Source organism: Heterocephalus glaber, unplaced genomic scaffold, assembly GCF_053883595.1.
Source record: "Heterocephalus glaber isolate CG9 unplaced genomic scaffold, H.glaber_assembly_v1.0 deba00000546, whole genome shotgun sequence".
Taxonomy (NCBI): domain Eukaryota; kingdom Metazoa; phylum Chordata; class Mammalia; order Rodentia; family Bathyergidae; genus Heterocephalus; species Heterocephalus glaber.
The window spans coordinates 33,423,276-33,446,672 of NW_028258147.1; the positions used below are offsets into that span (position 1 = coordinate 33,423,276).

Here is a 23,397-nt window from a genome sequence, read left to right on the forward strand (position 1 = left end):
TGTTTAACTTAGAAAATGATGTGCTGTTTCTTAGAAAATGATGAAGCTTTCTGTTTCTGTGAAGTATTTTTCAGTGATCTTTGTGGGATTTTTTATTTCACAAACTTTATCAAACACATATTAAGTTTTTTATGTTTTCAAAAGATTGCTGGCTACTAACTAAAAATTAAGATTGGTAGAAGAAACAATATATCTGTATAATTTTAATTAGCAAATGCAAATGAACATGAATAAATTTTTTAATCACCCATAATATTGCCACTTTTAACACTTGTCATTAAAGAAGCAGAAATCTCTCCCTTTTGTTCCTTCATTCCACACTTGCACCCAGAAATAAAAACCTTTAACTGTAGCTATATCTCTTTCCAAACTTTTTTCTTTTTCTTTTTGTACTGGAGCTTGAACCCAGAGCCTTCACACTGAGCTGCATCCCTGACCATTTTTTTAGTTTCAGATAGGGTCTCACTAAGTTGTCCAGGCTGGACTCAAACATTCACACATGGTGGCACATACTTAACTAGATTACTACTATAGATTTAGCAAATAAAGATATTTGGTTAAATGTAAATTTCAGAGAAACAATGACTAATTTTTTCAGGTACATATGTCCTGTATACTACATAGGACACATGTTTAAAAGGTATTTGTTGTTTATATCAAATTCAAATTTAATTAAGAGTTATGTATTTTATCCTATAAGCCTAATATAGACATAGCTATACATTCATAAATATGTACTATAATTTTCTTTTTCAAGATTTTATGTATGACTCTTAGGTTTACTCCTTCACCCTTAGTTTAACATGGTAGAATTACCCATCTTTCTAATGGCTTCTTGAGATTACACTGTAGACACATTGTGTTAGCCAGCTTTCCATTACTGTATCAAAATACATGAGATAATAAACTTATAAAGAGGAAAGGTTTGTTCTGACTTTGGAGGTTCCAGTTTATGGTCATTTGGCCTTTTGCTCTGGATCTGTGACAGGGCAACACATCATGACACAGTGTGTGGTGCACCAAGCTGTTTATCTCATGGTGACCAACAAGCGAAAAGGAAGAGCGTGATGCCTCACAGTCCTTTTAGGGGCACACCTAAATCCTGTCACCTAAAACCTTCCTGTAGTCCCCACCTCTTAATAGTTCCACCACAATCCAGAAGTGCCAGACTTGAAGACCACATGGCTTTGGGGAACATTATACATCCAAACTGTAGGACACATCACCCTTGACTTAACTCTTCCCCTACTGGTGTAGGTTTTATAGATGTGTTCCATGTTTTATACTTCCAAACAAAATGGCAGTGAATCTCTTTGTACTGATTCATTATAAACTTGCGCTGATGGTTCTGTAGGGTGAATGCATGGAAGTGGGTGCTAGGTCATCGCATCTTTTAAATTCCGCCTTTGTTCATATCTGTTGTACTTATTCAGCACCTGAGGTCCAAGGCAGGAGCTGAAGAGGGCTGGTGAGCCTGTGGCACAAGGTCAGGACAGAGCCCAGGAATCGGTGGAGTGGACCTCTCAGAGTCACCGTTGTTCTCCAGCCTAATACAGACCTGGCTCAAGAGCTGGCTCATGATACAAACTTAGAGTGAATGAATGAAGATGAGTTTACCTAAAGGGTTGCTGTGAGAATTAAATGAAATAACACATACCGTGTCTGGGAAAAAATAATATATGTGGAGAGTATAGGATACACTTTTATTTTTTCACCCCACCTTCATTTCCAGTTACTTTCTTAGCAGCATGAGAAGGAGACATAACAGTTTCAGGAAAGTGGGATAAGCTCTATAACAGAACTCTTATTTAGTGTGCTGTGTTATAGAAAGGGATGCCTTGCTTAGCCCTTAGGTATGAGAAGAATTGACCAGTACTTGACTCAAGACTCACATAAGTCTTCAAAGATAGGTTACAAGGAAGGAGCCAGATAAAATGTGTGTATATTAGGAAGTGGAGTCACAGGAGGAGCATTGCTGAGAGAGGGAACAGCCTTGCAAGGGGGCAGAGATATAATAGACCACATTACCTTTTGAGTGTAGTACAAGGGGTAGGAGAATAGCTATAAATAAAATCAGAAGGAGTTAGAAATCAGAAAGGAAAGTGTCTTAGGTATCAATCTAAGTTGAACCTTTGTTTTAGAGTGAGTAGTAGGGGATTTCTGTATGACTCATATAGACCTTTTAGAAGGATCATTTAGTCATCACTGTAGAAAAGATTAAAGATACATAAATCTAAACTGGGAGCTAGCTGTATTGGAACACTGTTGCTGGGATCCAGCCAAGAGATACTGTTATTTAGGAACTGTAATGACCAGGACATAGAGGCTGATTAATTACATTTGGAAACCGAGAAGGAACCTAAAAGATTTGCCAAATTTCTGAATTGCTAATTTGGGCAGATGGTGGTACAAGGTAAAAAATACAGGCTGAAGAACAAGTTTTGATAGGAGTGAAAAATCTGTGTTATTTTTGGACAGACTGAGATTACCACTTCTGTGGAACATTCTGGAAAACAGAGCAGGAAGCAAAGTTTGCACAGAGATTGGGCACAATCCAACTCCTATCATGACTTGAGATGTCTCAAAATATGATTAATATAAATGTTGAAGCCATGGAATGAATGAGGTGAAGGGGTAGAGGCAGAATTTAGAATTTAAGATAAGAGAACCATAATTTTGAGAACCATAATTACAATGAAAATGAGACAGAGAAAAAAGACAAATGTTGAATGTTTGTGATAACCACTGTGGGCAACACAAAAGGAGGCTTTCCACAGAGCCAGAGAAGAGTGCACTGAAAGCCCAAAGGAAATTGGAGGCTGTGATATATGACCACTCCAGTCTTCATGCACATGGACATTTTTGTTTGAGCAGTTCTAATTGTAGTAGGAGAGATGGATAAATGGTTGCTGAGGAGCAGCCGTGGAGGAATAGCTTAAGGAGAAGTAAAATACAATTTTGTGGTCCTAGGAAAGGGAAAGACCCAGAAAGCTAACTGGGAGCTTTAAATGGGCCACGAAAATATTTGAAGGTAAGAGGAGAACAAGGGCTAGAGATTTAGCACCGTGGCACTGCACCTGCCTCACAAGCATAAGGTCCTAAGTTCAATCCCCAGTACCAAAAAAAAAGAAGAAGAGAAGAACCAGCTCAAGAAGTCACACAACGGCCGCCATTCCACCGCTCCCAGTGCAGAGGTAGGGGCTTCCGGGCTACCATTCCACCACTCCCAGCCCAGAGCAAGTGAGACACGAAGGCGCCAACAGCACCCCCCCACCCCCCATCAAACTGAAAAGACACATAAACAAGTCTCAAAACCAGACTTCCAGATCACCTACAGCAACCCCAAAGGAAAATGAGAGGAAACACTCTTGATTCTCAACCACCTGGACTCCCTAAACTGGCTACAAAAGATCTGGAAAAAATGAAATCAGAAATAATTTCTCAGATAACAGCGGAGATTGTGCTCATAGTGCAAGACATGATTAATAAATATAGAGAGGAGCTAAGGAACATGATGGAATCCCAACATAGGAAACAAATGGAATCCATAAAACAGATGCAAACAGATTTACAGGAAATTAAAAATGCCATTGAAAGTCTACACAGCAGAATGAGCCAATGTGAGGACAGAATTTCAGATTAGAAGATAAGATTGCAATTAGTGACCAGAAAAAGAAAAATTGCTTCAAAATTGTAAGGGACCATGAGAAATCAATCCAGCAGCTGCTAGACGATCCAAGGAAGAAGAACATAAGACTGATTGGAGTCAACGAAGAAACAGGAGAGAGTGCAGATGACATAAAAAAACTGTTCACAGAACTGATGGCAGAAAATTTCCCAAACGGGGAAAGAACTTGACATACAGATAAGTGAAGTGTATAGGACTCCAAATAGCCTTGATCAGAAAAAAATTACACATAGGCATATAATTGTTAAGATTCCAGAAACCCAACAGAGGAACAAAGTTCTACAAGCAGCTAGAGAAAAGAAACAAATCACATACAAAGGAAATCCCATCAGAATCACAGCAGACTTCTCAACACAAACCCTCAAGGCAAGAAGAGCTTGGAGTGATGTATTTCAAGCCCTAAAGGAAAACAGCCTCCAACCCAGACTGATGTACCCTGCAAAACTATCTTTCAAAATTGAAGGAGAAATAAGATATTTTCATGACAAAGAGCACCTCAGGAACTTCATGAATACCAAACCAGCACTCCAAAAAATTTTACACAATATCCTAGGAACAGACAATGAGGATCACAACCCCAGGACGCAAAGCAGAATGAACCCATCTGGCATGACAAATTAAATGTAAAGGGGGAGAACCCAACCAAAAGAAAAAGTCATGGCAATGACAAGTCAAAATGTTTCAGTTATAACCATCAATGTTAATGGTCTCAATTCACCAATCAAAAGAAATAGACTGGCAGAATGGGTCAAGAAGCAAAATCCAACAATATGCTGCATACAAGAAACGCACTTAATTCAAAAGGAAACTCATAGACTGAAAATTAAAGGGTGGAAAATAATACTCCATGTGACAGGTACCCAAAACAAAGCAGGAGTAGCTGTCCTCTTTGCAGATCAAGTGGATTTCAAACCAACACTGACTAAGAGAGACAAAGAAGGACACTGCATCCTTGCAAAGGGAATAATCCAAGAGGAAGGGATGACAATCCTATACATATATGCACCAAACACTGGTGTACCCAACTGTATAAAACAAATACTAAAGGACATGAAAAATCAAATAAGCACTAATACAGTAGTAGTGTGGGACCTCAATACCCCACTGTCACAAATAGATCAACTAGACAAAACATAAGTAAAGAAATATTAGAACTCAATCAAACTCTTGAACAAATGAACTTAACAGACGTTTACAGAGTGTTCGACCCTGCAAAATCAGAATACACATTCTTTTCAGCTGCATTCAGGTCATTCTCCAAAATAGACCACATACTTGCTCAGAGAACATGTTTAATTAAGTGCAAAGGAATTGAAGTTATCCCCTGTGTATTATCAGACCATAGTGTGATGAAATTGGAGATCCATAGCAAAATAAACCGCAAAACTTTCATAAACACATGGAAATTGAACAACACACTTCTGAATAACCAGTGGGTCACAGAGGAAATTAAAGAAGAAATCAGACAGTTCCTTCAATTAAATGACAATAACAATACAAAATATTGGAATCTATGAATCAATGAAAGCAGTCTTACGGGGGAAATTCATAGCAGTGAATACTCATATTAGGAAAACAGAGCGAACCCAATTAAACAACCTGATGCTAAATCTGAAGCTTCTAGAAAGAGAAGAGCAGGACAAACCCAGAGTTCATACAAGGGAGGAAAGTATAAAGATCAGAGCAGAAATCAATGCAATGGAGACTAAGAGAACAATACAAAAAATTAATGAAGCCAAGAGTTGGTTCTTCGAAAGAATAAACAAAATTGACAAACCCTTAGCCAACCTTCTCCAAAAAAGGAAAGAAAAGGTCCAAATCCATGCAGTTAGGAATGAAAAGGATGAAATTACAATGAACCCAGCACAAATCCACAAGATCATCATTATCTACTTCGAGAACCTATATGCCAATAAGATGGAAAATACAGAAGAAATGGACAGATTCCTAGATACATATGAATTACCAAAGTTGAACGAAGATGACCTAAAAATTCTAAATGACTCAATATCAAACAATGAAATAGAAAACATAATTAAAAACTTACCAACTAAGAAAAGCCCAGGCCCTGATAGCTTCACCGCTAAATTGTACATGACATTTAGAGAGGAACTACTGCCACTACTGTTTAAATTCTTCAATGAAATTGAAAGGGAAGCAATACTCCTGAATTCATTCCTGGAAGCAAGCATCACCTTGATCCCCAAAGCAGAGAAAGCCCCAACCAAAAAGGAGAACTATAGGCCAATCTCACTAATGAACATTGATGCAAAAATCCTTAATAAGATACTGGGAAATAGAATGCAGAAGATCATCAAAAAGATCATACACCTTGACCAAGTGGGATTCATCTCCGGGATGCAGGGATGGTTCAATGTAAACAAATCAATCCTTGTAATACACTATATCAATAGAGCCAAGGACAAAAATCATGATTATCTCCATAGATGCAGAAAAAGCATTTGACAAAATCCAACACACATTTATGATAAAAACTCTACAAAAAATTGGAATAGATGGTCTCTACCTCAGTCTGATAAAAGCCATCTATGAAAAACCAACAGCCAGTATCATACTAAATGGTCAAAAACTGAAATCCTTCACACTCAAATCAGGAACAAGACAAGGATGTCCACTATCACCACTCTTGTTCAATATAGTTCTGCAAACATTAGCCATGGCAATTAGACAAGAGAAAGAAATAAAAGGAATAAAGATAGGAAATGAAGAATTCAAATTGTCATTATTTGCAAATGACATGATATTCTATATAGAAGACCCGAAGAACTCCACCAAAAGTCTTCTAGACTTAATAACCAAATTCAGTCAAGTAGCTGGTTACAAGGTCAACACACAAAAATCAATAGCTTTCTTCTACACGAGAAACAGACTGACTGAGAGAGAAATAGGGCAAACAAGTCCATTCACAATAGCATCCACAAAACTGAAATACCTAGGAATCAACCTAACGAAAGAAATCAAAGACTTCTGCTCTGAAAACTATAGCACTCTGAAAAGAGAATGAAGATGATATCAGAAAATGGAAAGACATCCCCCGCTAATGGGTAGGAAGGATCAACATAGTGAAAATGGCCATAGTTCCAAAACTGCTATATAGATTCAATGCAATTGCAATTGAGATCCCAGCAGCATACTTCATGGACCTTGAGAAAACAATCTAAAAATTCATTTTGAACAAGAAGAGACCCAGAATAGCAAAACCAATTCTAGGCAACAAAGACAAGGTAGAGGGTATCACAATCCCCAACTTGAAACTATACTACAAAACTACTGTGATAAAAACAGCATGGTACTGGCAAAGAAACAGATCTGAGGACCGGTGGAACAGATTAGAAGATGCAGAAACAACTGCAGACACACTCAGCCACCTCATCTTCAATAAAGGAGCCAAACACCCTCACTGGAGGAAAGATAGCCTCTTTAATAAATGGTGCTGGAAAAATTGGTTTTCAACTTGTGAAAGATTAAAAGTAGACCTGTATCTTTCACCATGGGCTAAACTGAAATCAAAATGGATTAAAGGTCTAGCTATTAAAATAGAAACACTGAATCAGCTGGAACAGAGGTTAGGTAGAACTCTTGAAGACATTGGTGTAGGAAAAGATTTTATGAACAAAACCTCAGTTGCCTGTGAACTAGCACAGTCAACAAGTGGGATCTCTTCTTATTAAAAAGCTTCTGCACAGCAAGAGAAACCACCAACAGTGTGAAGCGACAACCCACAATGTGGGAAAAAATCTTCACCTGCTCTTCCTCAGACAAAGGTCTACTATCTCAAATCTATAAAGAACTTAAAAAATCAGACCTCCCATATTTAAAGACCCAATCCAAAAATGAGCATCTGAAATGAACAGACATTTCTCACACAAAGAAGTAGAAATAGCAAATAAATACATTAAAAAATGTTCAACATCACTGGTCATTTGAGAAATGCAAATGAAAAGAACGCTGAGATTCCACCTCACTCCAGAAAGAATGGCTGCTATCATGAAATCAACCAATAACAAATGCTGGCGGGGCTGTGGGAAAAGAAGAACCCTGCTCCACTGCTGGTGGGAGTGTAGACTGGTGCAAGCACTGTGGAAATCAGTATGGAGATACCTCAAAGAACTAGGACTGGAAGTCCCATTTGACCCCGCTATTCCCCTGCTGGGGATCTTCCCCAAAGAATTAAAAGAATCATACCACAGTGATATATGTGCACCCATGTTCATAGCAGCACAGTTTGTGATAGCTAAAACCTGGCAACAGCCCATATACCCATCAACTGGAGACTGGATAAAGAAAATGTGGTTTTTTAATAAAATGGAGTACTACTCAGCCATACAGAGTAAGAAATTAGAGAGATTTATAGCTAAATGGATGCACATTGAGGTGATACTCTTTAAGTGAAATAAATAGGACACACGTGTAAATACCGAATAGTTTCTCTAGTGTGAGAAACTGAAAGTTTAATTAAGGACTAAAATGTATAATAGATAATATGAAATAGGAAGAAAAGGGGCAAAGGGGAAAGGGAAGTGGGAGGGGTTGGGGAAAGGAAAGTAGGGAATGGAATTAATATGAGAAAATGAAAAAATGGAAACAAAGTCTTTGTAAATAGGGAGGGATGGCGGGGTGGAAGGGAGGGCAGGGGAAGGGAGAAATATAAGAACCAAGATGGATTATGTAAAGATACGAATTTCCAATGATGAGTGTCATTATATTGTATACCTAAAATGTACCAATAAAATAAAATTTAAAAAAATAAAACAAGTCACAGAACGCTGTACTTTACAGGGGACATCCTTAAGCTGAAATAGCATTCCCTGAATAAATGTACCTGTACCTGGATACCTGTACCACTGAAGACCAAGGTTTTCCTAGCTGTAATGGTCCTGCTCTTTCCCTGAGTAACTCCCATGATGATGCCAATCTTAATGTTAACCTGATGAGTTCATCATAAAATAGCCATCAAATTGTTAACCCAGGTCTCACTTCTGGCTTGGTGGTTAGTTCTTCAGTTCCGTTTGGTCAAAAGAGCTCCTTTTCTCCATGCTTTCCTGAGTGGCTGTGGCCACCTAGAGCCTCTTCCTGTTCATTGATGATGTTATTAGTGTGAATCATATGGTTGTCTTGTCCCTGGAGATGCATTTGTTGTCTCCATCCTAACAGGCTTCAGCTTAGATTTAGTTCTTGCAACAGCACGAAATAAAGAATGTTGAAGTACTGCCTCCTCTTTAGAGCCCCATAAACAGCTGTGCACACAGCTCTTCCCAAAACAGATAACATGCACAGATGTGTTTATGGGAGGAAGGCACAAGGACTCTCAGGGTGTTGTTTTCAGCTTCTCACCACTGCAAGGGTTTCTTTTCTTTTTCAAGGAAGAACTACATTGTGGTAAGCAGTGTTTTATGACCTATAATAAAACCCTTGTAAAGACCATTTTTTGACCAAATGAAGCTAAGTGTTCTTTTCAGAGTCCTCATTTGCTCCTCTCCCCCCTCTGCATTGGAATCCACACAGTGCACCATTAATGGACAACATAAGGAAAGACTGTCACAAATTCTAGTTCTTATTTGTTAAGCTGGGAAAGTAACCAGAATTAATTATGTGAAAAAGTTCATTAGTAATTTTTTCCTACTCATTAGCTTCTGAATATATGTCAACTAAGTAAAATTTTATATTACATTCTTAGTTTGTGGTTATTATCCTATGAAAGCACTCAAAGGACAGTTTGGGAGAATCATAATGGTCAGAGGACCCTATAGAAAAGTATAAGTGTAGGTAAAGAGTAAGTTATAACCACATCAGAGAGTCAGGTTAATTACAAAAAGAAACATAATGCATTCCATGAATAATAACATGATTTCTAAGGATCAGTCTAAGACAGGTGGGAGCTGGGAAGTGAGGGGGAAGTATGGCAGAGAACCTGCTACTGTGCTTCTCTTATCAAGGAGATAAGTACTTCCTAAAACTCTCCCCAGCCTTCCCACATGGGCCTGGGTCTCATGCCCATCCCTGAATCAATTCCTAGCAAATGGAAATAGGATTGCCTTGATTGGTGTGGACCAGTCCTTAATGGCTGGCCACCAACAGTGTCTGCTACAGCTGGCAAATATGGTCTGCCCTGTGGAAAAGCAGCTTCTGTAATACATTACTTCATATGGAGAGAAGGGAAGTGCAGAGTGAGGGGGAAAGTTCCAAAAGAAGGAATTGAGAAGGAGAATGGGAATAGATGAGAAGGTATCTCTTCCAAATGCAGCTGTTAAAAAGCATATTGTTGGGCTGGGGGTTTAGCTCAGTGGTTCCGCTCCCTGCCTCGCAAGTGCAAGGTCCCGAGTTCAATCCCTGGTACCAAAAAAAAGGCATATTGTTGTAATTTCATTATAGAAGAATGTATGTTGCAATGGGGAATTATTCATAGTATAATATTAAATATTTTTAAAACAGCATACGTAAAACAATAAGGGCCTTGAACTTCACATTTTCTTATTTGTGCAATTCTGAGTTGTATATCCTCTCTAAAGAAGTTATAATTAGTATTGCATATTTGTAGTTTCAGTTCCTGATGACTTTCCATGGTAGGTTAATAATAGCCATTATGATGAGGTAATGATTTCTTCTTTCACATTGTCCATGTATGTCATCGCATTGTCATTGCATTGTACAGTTATTCCTTGTTTAACAACCAAGTTCCAGGCCTGCAACTAGGCTGTTAACTGAATTGGTCACTAAGTGAGGAATTGTACGTAGTATATACATTACAATATTCAGGACAAAGAAATGGTCAAAGGAAACTCCAACTTGATGACTGTGCTTTTATTTGCGTGACTCTTGCATGCAATGCCGTAATGTATAACAACATAAAACTACTTGTACTATACAGTACAATCAGCAAAAATTATAGTACTGTACAAAGAAAACCATTGAGGCTCTATAAACAAGATGTACAGAGGCTGGGGATTTAGCTCAGTGGTTTTGCCACCTGCTGTGCGGGTGCAAGGACCCAAGCTTGGTCCCCAGTACCAAAAAAAAAAAACGAGATGTAGAGAACTGTACCCTGAAAGATGGGTCTGTAAGTCTAGTCATGAAGTTTGGTGAAATTGAGGGGTTTTTTGTTTGTTTTTTTCCATTTCTGGTTGGTTGAGGCAGATTCTTTACCTTCCCAACATTACCCTAACTTCCAGGAATTAATAACATGGATTCTTTAAATTCTCACTTCAGAATATTTATTTAATTAATAAAATTATATGCAAAATCAGCCACTTATATTGCACTTTTATCCATCTACCTGGAAGGAGTAAAAGTAGAAACCCAGCACTTCTAATTAGGGCTGTTTAGTGTCTTGGTTTCTGTTGGGGAGCTTCACGGTGACATGTCATCTTTCTGGGTCTCTCTTCACCCTCGTGTGCTGTGGGAAAGCGACAGGCAATGGCACAACTTGGCTGTGCTCTTCTTTGGAACAAAGCTCACATGTGACTCTTACGGTTTGTCTTCAAATTCTTTGGTTAATTATTTGCCTTAGGTTCACCAATTATACAACTTTCTAGGTGATCTGAAGGTTTTTAGGAATCCATTTTAACCCTTCTCTTGCTTTCTTGGGATTTGTTTTGTACTTTATCACTTGAAGTAAAACATCCTTTGGGTACTGCTGTGGACCAAACCAAGAAGTACTAGGGCCGAGGATTTAGCTCAGTGGTTTCGCCGCCTGCTGCACAAGCACAAGGACCCGAGTTCAATCCCCAGTACCAAAAAACAAAAACAAACCAAGAAGTACTCTTTATTCCTGCTTTACTGTCTAGAAAGCAACCTTTAAAGGCCATTTTTATCACTGGGAATTGAACAGGGAAAGCATGCAGGAGTGAGCCCTGTCAAGTTTTAAAGCAGAGTACAGGGTGTTTACTACAGTAAGCTCCATGGAGTGACCACGGGGCAGATGCTTCCTGAGTGCAGAAAGAAGGGGTAAAATCTTCAGAGACTCAGTGAACCAACCTGGCTGATGCTCGAGGACCTTACATGACTTTGCTATTCACTATTTCATTGCTTAGATAGCAATATTGTACCACATTTTATGGTTTTCAAAGATTATAGGTCTAGATCCAACAATTTGATTTCTGAGTATATATCCAAAAGAATTGAAAACGTGTTACCAAAAGATAATTGTCATGTATGTACGTACTAGCATTATTCACAATAGCCAAAAGTGGAAACAGCCTATGTTCGTTGATAAATGTATAAACAAAGTACTGAACATACAAACAGTGGAATGTGATTTGGCCTTAAAAGGTGGTTGTGATACGTACCGCAATATGGCTGAAACTTGAGGATATTACGCTAAGTGAAATGAGCCACCTACAAAAAGATAGATACAACAATTCACATGTATTTAAAGTCATCAAACTTATAAAAGCAGAAAGTAGAATGGTGGTTGCCAGGGAGCAAAGGATGAGGAAAATGAGGAGTCTTGGTTTAATGGGCATACAGTTCCAGTTTTTCAAGATGAAAAAGTTCTGGTAATTTTTTACGTAATAGTGTGAATACATGCACTTAAAATGGTTCAAGATAATAAATTTTATGTTTTATGTATTTTACAACAATTAATTAAATATATAGGTACATAGATAAAGATATAGATGTGTTTTAGTAATAAGGATAAAAGGTCCTGGAACTGACCCTTACTATTTTCAGTAGCCTTCTATTTTATGACTTCACCATCCTTGTTGAAGTGTAGATTCAGGTAACCTTCACCTCTATTTCTATAATCATAATCCCTACCTTAAGTCTATATGTTGTTATCAGTTTGGTAGTAAATATCTTTTTTAAAGTGATACATCTGAGACTGTAGGTTCCTGTAACACCCTTTTGAGGGAACAAACAAAATATTATGAAGATATTTCTGTGAAAATTTTAATAAAGAATTTAAAAATACTGTGGCTTCAGATTATAAGGAGAAAAAATGATTATCCTTTGTATACGTTGTATATGTCTTGTTTTCAATTTTTAAATAGAAAAATTGTTATACATTTTTGGAACCAAAAGTTTGAGGATGTAAACATATTCCTCAGATTAGCTAGATATATCCAAGTATCCAGAAATCTCCATTTGAAAGCTGCCATATCTGTGATTTACTATATAGTATAAACTGGGTGCTTTCAGTACTTTTGGGAACTAATCTGCATTGTTGACAGTTGGAAAATAGAACCTCATGATAATCTTTTTCCCATTAGAAAAGCTCAAGGTGTGTTCTGAGTTTGCTTATTTGTTTGGGTTTTTAAAAAGTAAGAGAATTATAGCTCTAGAATACCTAAAAGAAACAATTAAAAGACTTGAAGATTTCTGGTATTCAGACTGAGGTCTGGAGTCTTTGCAGGGAAGTTGCCAAACACAGAGCCCCATCTAAAAACACATAGGGCCATTCTTCATTCCACAGTGGTGTCCTGTTAAAAACACACTTCCGGGTCACATGTGAAGCTAGAGTAAGGCCCCATGAGACTATTTATCACAAATATGACTAGATGTTCAAAACTTCTGTGCCAGAACTACGCAACATGAGGGAGACTTAAACCTTAAACTTAAACTTAAAGAGCCATAGTTGACAATTTCTTAAGTTTCATTGCACTGTATCACTTGGGTTGCTGTGAAGTATTTGACTCCTCTATAGGATAGATTATTTAAAGCTAATTTAAAAGTATGTCTCATGAAACTATAAATTGAGATAGAACAGATTCGCCTAAGTAGAGAATTCTTTGAAATGTCTTTAATCAAAACCCTTCTTATGATTCAGAATAAAGATACTCTTTCATACTTGTATAGTGTTATAGTTCACTCATTCATATCATCCTATTATTTGGAACCAAAGTTCAGAATGGTTTTTAGCATAAACCAAATTTATATCCTTAGGGGTCATTAAGATGGAATTGTGGTTAGCACAGTTATGTGGATTCACGCTGCTTAACTCTCACTTGGATATAATGTTAACAAGTCAGTTCAATCTGCTCTAACCTTTAAACAAAGCAGAACTATACATGTAATATAAGTGCCAAATTAGCACAACTAAAACCAAATAATAACAATTATGGCATATCCCGGGGTTGAAAATTATGTAGTCATTAAAAATCACACTGTATAAGAAAGTTACATGTAGAGTATTTTTATTGAAATGACAGATATTCACAATAAATTGTTACATGGTTTTAAAAGGCTACCAAAAAGTACAAAATAACCATTTTATTTAAATGCATATTTTATTTATCCATACAAATATGATAATATGTGTAATTTTTAAAAGGCAGATTAGAAAGGCCCACAAAAATTTTTTTCCACAAAAATTATTTAATAGTGACATGTACTCAGTACTGGAATTTTCAGTGATTTTTTTTTTTTTTTCCGGTACTGGGGATCAAACTCTTGGGTCCTTGCGCTTTCGAGGCAAGCGGCAGAACCACTGAGCTAGATCCCCGGCCCTTCAGTGATTTTTCATCTTCCACCTGATATATATATTTCTGTAAGCATGGACATACTTATTTTATCAATTCTCTAACCAATAAAAATGTAGTATGGCCGGGGATTTAGCTCAGTGGTTTCGCTGCCTGCCTCTCAATCACAAGGTCCTGAGTCCGATTCCCGGTACCAAAAAAAAAAAAATGTAGTGTGTACTATGTACATAAGGACACAAAAGCTGTACATACTTTTTAATACAAATTTAGGTGGGCCTTTTACTAATTAATTAGTTTAAGATGTTACACTGCTAATTGGCTACTTAATTGTTTGGACCCTGTAGCATGAACCAAGCAGATTTATTCTTGGTTCTGTTTTAAATGGGTGATGCTTATTGTATAGAAAGCTGAAGATGATGAGCCAGCATGACATTACTTTAGGTTAGTCATGCTTTTTAGAATCCAGTGCTTACAAGCTGTGTGCATATGTTTCCAATAAAGACTTTGCCACAGCAGAAGATGACTTTCTTTTAACATTTGCGCTTCATTTTCACACTGCTGTTTATTCATTCCTAGTTCTTTGACTTGCACTGGTTCTCATCCCTTGCCAGTGCAGTGTCTTCCAAGGTTTTCACCTTGGCAAGCTTAAAAGGTAAGCCCTGCCAGCTCAGAATATCCACCTGTGGGGGATCTCAGAAGTGATCCCCAAACACCTGTGTCATTGCGTGCCCCCTCTCATAGCTTTGTTCACACTGACCTTATAATAGTTGGTTGTGATCTCTCTCCCCGGGAGACAGACTACTTATCAAGGCAATGGTCATCTTAAGAATTGCCATCTGTTGAGTGCTTACCGTGAGCCAGAAACACCACTCCCACTTTGCATACATTAAACTTTGTACTCTTATGAAAAGTAAATGTCATTTTCTCCATTTGATAAATGGAAAACAAAGGCTTTGGTTTCGAACAAGCTGGAACATGAATACAGAGCTCTCATCTCTAGAGAAAGAACCAGAACTGGAAACCAGAAACCTAATACTGTGCCTTTCTTGATGAAAGGGTTTAGTGGTCCAGCTGATAAACTGGTATATCTTCACAGTCCTGTCAGCTCTGAAGTCCATGATGCTGTCTAACCATTTTTTCAACCCATGTATGAATGAAATAGGCTGATCTTTCCTTATATGCACTATTCTCACAGTATTGAGGTTAAAGAGTAGGTTACCCTTAGCAATTCCAGATTTCAAGAGACCATAACATTATGGCCGGTGTCTTAAATTCCTACTTTCAGCTACTGCTTCTGAGCTTCATATTTTGTATCGAATTTTATTGGACCTAAAATTAGGAAAATAATCTGATCTATTTACAGATTGCCCTCTTGTTCCATATTGGTTAATAATGATAGTCCAAGAAACACTGCCCCTAGAAACACTGCCCCATTTTGTTACAGATGGAAAGCATTTGGTCTCAAAGAAGTTAAATGGCTTGCCTCATTTTACACACTTACTGACCTAATAAAGGAGTGCATTGGCAATTTGAGCCCAGTTTTTCTGGATTCTGGTTTGATTTATGACTGTCTCTTGCTAGTGTTGTGACAGTTACCTAACTTCACTTTCTTGACCTATAAAATGGAGTAATGAGATTATTTACCTCAACAATTGTTGTAGATTAAACAAGTTATTCAATGAAGGTGCTTAGAATAGTGCCTGATACATAGTGACTGCTTAGTGTAGTGGTCATTATAAAAATTATAACCACCATTAATAGCATTATGAATATTCACTAGATCTTCTTTGTTGAAATAACATATTAAACAAGAAGGAAGATGCAAGGCAGTAGTTCCGCCATCTGTCTCTCAAGCACAAGGTCCTGAGTTCGATACCCAGTACCAAAAAAAAAAAAAGAAGGGAGATGCATTCCTCTCTTGCCTCCTGTTACTTCCCCTCCCTGACATTAACTCTCGCACCAGTTTGGTATATATCCTTCCAGAACATTTCCTGTGACTTGGAAACTATTTTTAAGTTGTCTTCTCATTAATAAAATGGTTGAGAGTGAAAAGTTTTGTAGTGTTCTTGACAGTGGAGAATGGAGAAATAGGAAGACCAATTCATTCATTCAGCTAATATTTCTCCATTGTCTACTTTATGCCATGCACTCAGCAAAGTGCTGAGGGTTCAGCGTCACACACAGCACTTGGTGAATTTCTGTTTTGAGCACTTACTGACTTTATTTTTGGTTTTATCTAGGATATGATGTTTCAGCTTCTTCGAGGTCTGGACTTCCTTCATTCTCACCGAGTGGTGCATCGTGATCTAAAACCACAGAATATTCTGGTGACCAGCAGTGGACAAATAAAGCTTGCTGACTTTGGCCTTGCCCGCATCTATAGTTTTCAGATGGCTCTTACTTCAGTGGTGAGTAAGAGCACTGTCCTTTCATTAAACTTACTTTTCCTCTTTTGAATGACAGACTCCCCACCTTCTGTGCTCCTAAAGTTATTATTGCCTATGGTTAGTGTCAACTAGGAAAGAATGTCTTTGCATTTTTTATATGGTAGTGGGTAAGAGGAAAGCATTCTGCTTACAACTACAGACACATCCGGGCTGGGTTTGTTGTGGACAGGATTGGTTGCAGAAATAGCCTATTGCATCTTAGCCACTAGAAAGGAATCAGTTACAAGTTTCCAAATGCTTTTTACCATAACCACTGTTTTCAGAGCTGTGTATGTAATGATGGGAAAACACTCAGCTAAAGGCCAGAAAGCACTGAGAATATTGATCCGACTGACTATCCTGGCTTGAGAAATAACCAGTGTCTTACCCAGGCACTCCTCTGAACATGGTGCCGAATGTGAAAAAATTAAATTGACAAGGAACTTGGATGACCCTTGAACTGGTAGCGCTGCTCTGGTGAAGACTTCATCTGAGCCAGAATAGAAAGTGAACCCAAAACCCTGTTTTGGTAAACAATGAGTTACAATATCCTTCCTGTTCTTTGTCTCATTCAGATGCAAAATCGTATGAGCTATTGACTTTAGTTAGCTTCCTTATTGTTTTGGAGATGGATTTTTGTGAAATTATGCACCCAAGCTATGAAAACAGCAGCATGAAAGTAGGAATTAATATCCCTTTTCTTTGAAATACCTATTTTATATACAGTATATTCATGCAAAGATACAAGAAGCCAAGCAGTGTCCTTTTGCTGTGCTACTTATTTTGAAGCAGGAGTATAATGCAGAGAATCCCTTTGATTTGATAAGGACTATGGAAGTGTTACCCTTAAACACATTAAATTAAGCTTTAAGAAAAATAATCCAGATGTAGTCTGTGTTTAACCTCAGAGAGGTTCTCAGATCAGGGCAGCACTGTCCTGGGTGGGAGGCACTGTTGAGAAATACCTAGACATCACATTGTATCATTAGACATCACAGTGACATGGGGAATTGGGTAGCTGCTTTTGATATTTGGTGCACATGTTTGAAAGAGGCTAACAAAACACTTTGCCCAAGGAAAAATTGTTTCCTCAAACTCAGTAATGCATCAGCTGATGAGTAGAAACTCAGGAGAGAAGTTGGAAATTGTGTGAGACAGGTAACTTGCCTTGGGAAAAATCCAATTTACAAATGTTCTGCTTCCCCTTTGCTCCTTCCCTACTCAAAATACGAGTAGTGCAACCTGCACTTGTAAAATTTGTTACATTCCCAACATTATTTTCTTTACCCAGAATCCTTGAAGTATGTTACCATTTTTGAAAGATAAATCATACTTGCTTCCTCTTTGCCCAGAATACACCAGTACTTTTGAGAAGATAAGGCAGGTTGATATTTGAAGAATAGATTCTCCTTTAGACGAGGTCAGACAAGCCCTTGTATTCTTACATAATCACACCAAAAGGGTTGAGTTTGTGTTTCCCAAGTGGGAAGGGTGAGGTAGGCTTTGGGCTTCCCTAGGAAGTTATTGCACATGTAGTTCTGGGGCCCTGGGGAGAAGCATGAATAGGCTTTGTGGTCCAGGAGAGTCATTGGGGAGCAGATGAAAGAACTGGTCTCCTTGAGTACATAAATTGAGGGAAGGATGAGCTGTAACTGAGCTGGACACTTTATTCTAATCGCCTCAAGTGGCACTAATATCCGTAAATAAAAGCAGGAAATCCAGTTGGTTTTTGTTTTGATTATCTTTTGCCTGTTAAATTTGAGGATGGATAGCCTAGCCTGCATATAATGTTAATTAACATTCCATTCTTGCTGAAAGTTGATATTTGAAAACAGGAAAATGTAGACAAATTTCATATTCAGAGTAAAGGGGAGCCCTATGCTGGTTGCTCTAACCATGTTTCCTTCATGGGGCACAGAGCCCAGTATGCCAACGGGTCCTGCCTCAGAGACCTCTAACCTGCCCTCAGGACATTGACATACCTTGACCACATGGGAGCTGCCTGGGATCATCCTTCCTAACAGCAGATTGTGCCACTTGTGTATTTGTCCCTAGCCAGGGTGAGTTGTTTGCAGACATGTGGACAGAGATTTGACATTCAGACTGGAATGTCTGTAAACTTGTATGTGAAGTCCCTTGTGGGTTACAGAGCTGGAAATGAGAGGAGAAATAGGGTCGATTATACCTAGCTCCTGATGTGAGTTGTTTTTATCAGAAAAGTTTCTCTGAAACCATGAAAAATCAACTCTCCTGACCTATACTGAACAATTCTGTGTGTGGAAAACCAAAGAGAATAGGTTATGTGGAGCTTGTTTCCATTGCAATAAGTTATATGAAAGAATCACGACCCATATATTTATGTAATCGCTGTGTCAAAAATGTTTCCAGAATATACATGTATTTAATACAATGACTGTTAAGACTAGCTTAAATTATATTTAGAGTCATTCTAAGGTCAATATTCCTGAGTACTTCCCATGTGAAATGCAGTATCTGGTCCAACTCATTTTTGTTGTCAAGGAAAAGAAATTACGAAGAACCCTCAGCCAGTTTCAGTCCTACCTGATAGTGCACCCAGGTCTGTCAGAGTGAGTCTCAGAGCAGAGCCAAGAACATCACCAGCTGCCCCAGTGAGGACTCTGATCATCATAAAGCCTATAGCCAGCAACTCAAGGAGGAAATTATCTTCTTTTCTGTTTATGATGTAAAACTTGGTTGTTTATTTTTCTTAAACCTAACCATACAGCATTCAAGGTGATCTTATTGCCTTTGGTATTTTAGGATCTCTTTATCAACCATCTCATACTGAAAGTGAGGAAACTGAGACTCAAACCAGATTAAGTCTGAATTCATCAACTAAATTGTGAATGGCTTAGAGAATTATGATGTTTCTGATCTGGCTCTTACCCCAATCCCCGCTTCCCTTTTCTCCAGATTAGAGGCTTCAGTACCTCAAAGAATATCAAACTTTGTTTCTTGGAACTCTCAGGTTCTAGAAACTATCCAAATGTGCCACAAATGTTCAAGAGTCCATTTTTTACAATATTTTTAAGTCTTATTTTTTTTTAAAAACCCAGCTGCTACCACATTTTGACACAGTGGGGAACACTGAAGCATGCACTGTCACTTCTTGGTTTATTTTTTATGCATATTTCAGAATAAAATTTTGACATTCCTGTGCATCTGAATATCTTGGATATGTATTATTAGGGTAAATGATGCATTCTCTCAGTCATTCCTATGTGTGTATCTGCTCCCTTAAATCATCCAGGGGCATAAATGGCTGCTCATGGATTGTGCTTAACTTGCTGTACGAGACTTCTTTTAGACATTTTTATACCCAGATGTGAATCCCAATACTGAGAAAGTAAGGGCCAGTCACTCTCTAGGACAGTCACAATAAAACTACTCATGGATAGAAAGAAGCCTACACCATAAAATGAGACCGTTTCTTTTCTTACCTCCCTAACATCAGCTGCTGGGATGAAGTCCAGGATTGGCCTACCTTAAATCAATTTCTTCTCTACACTAAACAGTCTTATCATGACTTTTTAGTGTAATCATTTGGTACTTAGTAAATTAGTATTTTTTCTTCTAATGCCTGTACCTAACATATAGTTTGGAGGAAATTTCCACAATACATAAATAAAAAACCTAGTAAGACTATTATTAGTGAGTTTTTTAAAAATACAGGAATAATTTGGGAATTTTTAATGGAAATAAGATTCTAAAGATTGTTCTATTAAGATGACTAATTTAGGGCTGGAGATTTAGCTCAGTGGTTTTGCCGCCTGCTGCGCAAGCACAAAGACCTGAGTTCAATCCCCGGTACCAAAAAAAAAAAAAAGATGATTAATTTATTTACCACTACAAGTACTTCAAAATTTGAATTGTATACATCCTTTATACCTCTGACACTAGATGATTTCTTATGCTAACCTCAGTGTTCATAGTATTTATTAAAAACTAAAAGAAATTTTTGGATTCAAAGAAACTGTGGGAGAAAATAAATTTAATGAGTCATGGCTTTCAGTTAAATAATTACTGATTACTTTCCATGTGCCAGGTTGCTGTCAGTGAACTTGAGAGATTATGGTGTACAAAAATAAGTAAGGTCATTGCTTTCAAAGAGTTTACAGGCTAGATGAGGAGACAGAGCTCCATGAAAGAGTCATACAAAGGAATATATAATTAGAAACAGAGCTAAGGTTCTATACAGTTTCTGTGCAGCCATATGACTCAGGAACCCACCAAGGATGGTGTCAGGGAAGCCCTCCCTGCTTGCCCATGCCAAGATGTAGGGTGCTCTTAGAGGTCACCACCATGCTCTTTTTAGAACTTGTCTAGATATATAGGCCCATGATGTGTGCATCATGCAATCTGTGTTTGTTTTTTGTGTATGTGTTTGGAGTAGCTCATTGTATAGCACCTACTTGGGACTACCAAGTGACAGAGTGAAGCAGGACCAGAGATCGGAGAACAATGTCATCTTTTACAGGAGAAAGTAAATTGTTTATGCTTGTTTCCACTTTGTGCATCTTGTATTTACTATGGAGACCTGGCAGGGTCTGTGCCTCTGCTTGGGCAGCTGAGTTGCTCCCACAGAAGCCTCCAGAAGCTGCCAGTGCATACTGAATAAATCAAACCAAGAGCATTACATGAGTATAGTGGAAAAAACCCAAAGCCCTGTGGCCTCAGCACCTCCGCAAAAGTGGAGGATACACCTCTGAAGAAGGAAGGGCCTCCAGAACTCCCTCCCCACTCAACATCTTGCCATGACACTACCAGGTCTGTTTGGTTAGAACTTCAGTTGCCAGTACATATTTCATAGCTAACAATGAAGTGTTTGTGCTGGTTTCGTTTTCACTTTTCCCAGTGAGGGAAGTGGAACACAATGGAGGCAGTGCACAGAGCTGGGAACAGGACACGTTTTCTTTAGGATTCCCAGGACTGGGTACGTGGAAAATGCCAGAGCCAAAACAAACACGAAAACCCATCCAGATCCTCCATGGCGCATTCTCAGTGGTAATAAAACACATTTTGAATTATCATCTGATAGGTTAACTCTGCCTCCACAGTAAAGGCAAACATTGATGACCACTGTGAGAATTTCTCCTGTGCAGGAAGAAAATTAATTCTGTACTGTACAGGCAGCTGCTGTAGGTGCATGTGCCTATCTGATTATGCCAGCTGTATTTGGGAAGTGAATCAAATGACTGCTCTCCATATTTATAAAAGATAGCCATTCATTGGACTCATCTAATTCTAGCTCCTTCATAAGTGGTCACTGTTGCAAATTAATTTAACTGCAGTGCTACTTTCAGGAGGATGTTTTACTAAGAGAAAGGACTGGATGTTTTGCTTCCTCCGTACATGTTCAGCCAGCATGTCCTATCAAGATATGATATAGATATATGATATATGATATGATATAGATATAGATGATATGATATAGATATATGATATGATATAGATATAGATAAGATATGATATATGGTTTTTTATATCCTGTCATAAACACTCCATATGGTCTCATTGAAACTTCAGAAACCTGAAGCCAAATTTAAATGTGAAAACCAAGCACTATCTTAAAATTGACCAGAACAAACACTTTAGAGAGGTCCTGCAAGAAAAGGTTTCTCAGGAATCCAGAAGTTGACAGTATTGTTGTCTCTTACCTTTAATGTTCTTATGGGAATATGGCTTCTGTGCTTGGTCAGAGACTGATCTGAAGAACTTCATTTAATGAGATAATTCTGTTACCTAAATTTGTTTAACTCAAGTATCTTAATTTCACATCAGACTATAAGGCATGGTCCTTGGAATTGAATAACATTGGAATTGAAGCAATATTTCTATATCTTGGACTTTAGTGTCCCCTTTAATTTTTCGGATGTGTAAACTCCTTGTGTTTTACAGCTGTCACTACTGCCTTGTAAGGAAGGGAAAGTTGGCCATATCATCATTTTTCTTGGGCTTCAGTAATCTCATGGTGTTACGTTCCTAAGTCAAGATATTTTGCTCAAATTCTGTCACATTGAACATGCCCATGTATACCCCACTCAATCAAAATTTTATTCTATTTGGGCCAGGGATTTAGCTCAGTGGTTCCGCCGCCTGCCTCGCAAGCACAAGGACCCCAGTTCCATCCCTGGTACCAAAAAAAAAAATTTCTTTTGTACTATTTTAGTGTTTCTTATGGTGCCTTCTTTCTACCTGGTAAGCACTTGAGAAATACAAGGTGAATAAATGAATGAATCCTCATGATTCTCTAGTGCCTAAAGAACAAATACCAAACTCTATAGTGTTACATACGAGGTGGTTTTTTTGTTTTGTTTTGTTTTGTTTTGTTTTGTTTTGTTTTTTTGCAGTGCATCCCCAACCTGCTTTCCTGTCTTCCCATCCAAAGATCCTAGGCACATAATCACTTATTACTTGTCATCCAATGTCATCAAATGTCTCACTATTTTTAACTTGTTTCTCAACTCCCTGCTTTCACAAATGAATCAGTGAATGAATTTTCAACTGTGTTTCCATGATACTGCTTGTCTCTGCATCATCGTTTACAACCAGTTAAGGTTTTTAGGGTATTTTTAAAAATTTGTTTTAGATGAAACTTCTAGCTAATCTTGCCAATTGCCTGTGTCACTCCCAAATAGTCACTTGAGCTCCAATTGAGTAACATTTACACTTTGGATGTGTGTCTGGGCGGTCTTTCCTGAGTTTCAGATAATCATTGTGTTTCATCCTTCCATATTCAAGCTCACAGACCTTCCTGCATCTCCCCAACTTGTATACTGTTATTTTTGGAATGATATGCTTTTATTTAAAATTAAGAAAAATA

At 38.0% G+C, this 23,397-nt stretch overlaps 1 protein-coding gene across 6 annotated transcripts in view; it reads left to right on the top strand.

Annotated features, from left to right (window-relative positions):
* Cdk6 (cyclin dependent kinase 6) overlaps positions 1-23,397 on the top strand; it is a 229,811-nt gene that overhangs the window by 114,663 nt on the left and 91,751 nt on the right. For all 6 annotated transcript variants that reach the window (XM_004862366.3, XM_021242666.2, XM_004862363.3 and 3 more), the window contains exon 4: positions 16,368-16,535. In XM_004862366.3, coding sequence (XP_004862423.1) covers positions 16,368-16,535 — 168 coding nt within the window. The remainder of the gene's footprint in view (positions 1-16,367; positions 16,536-23,397) is intronic.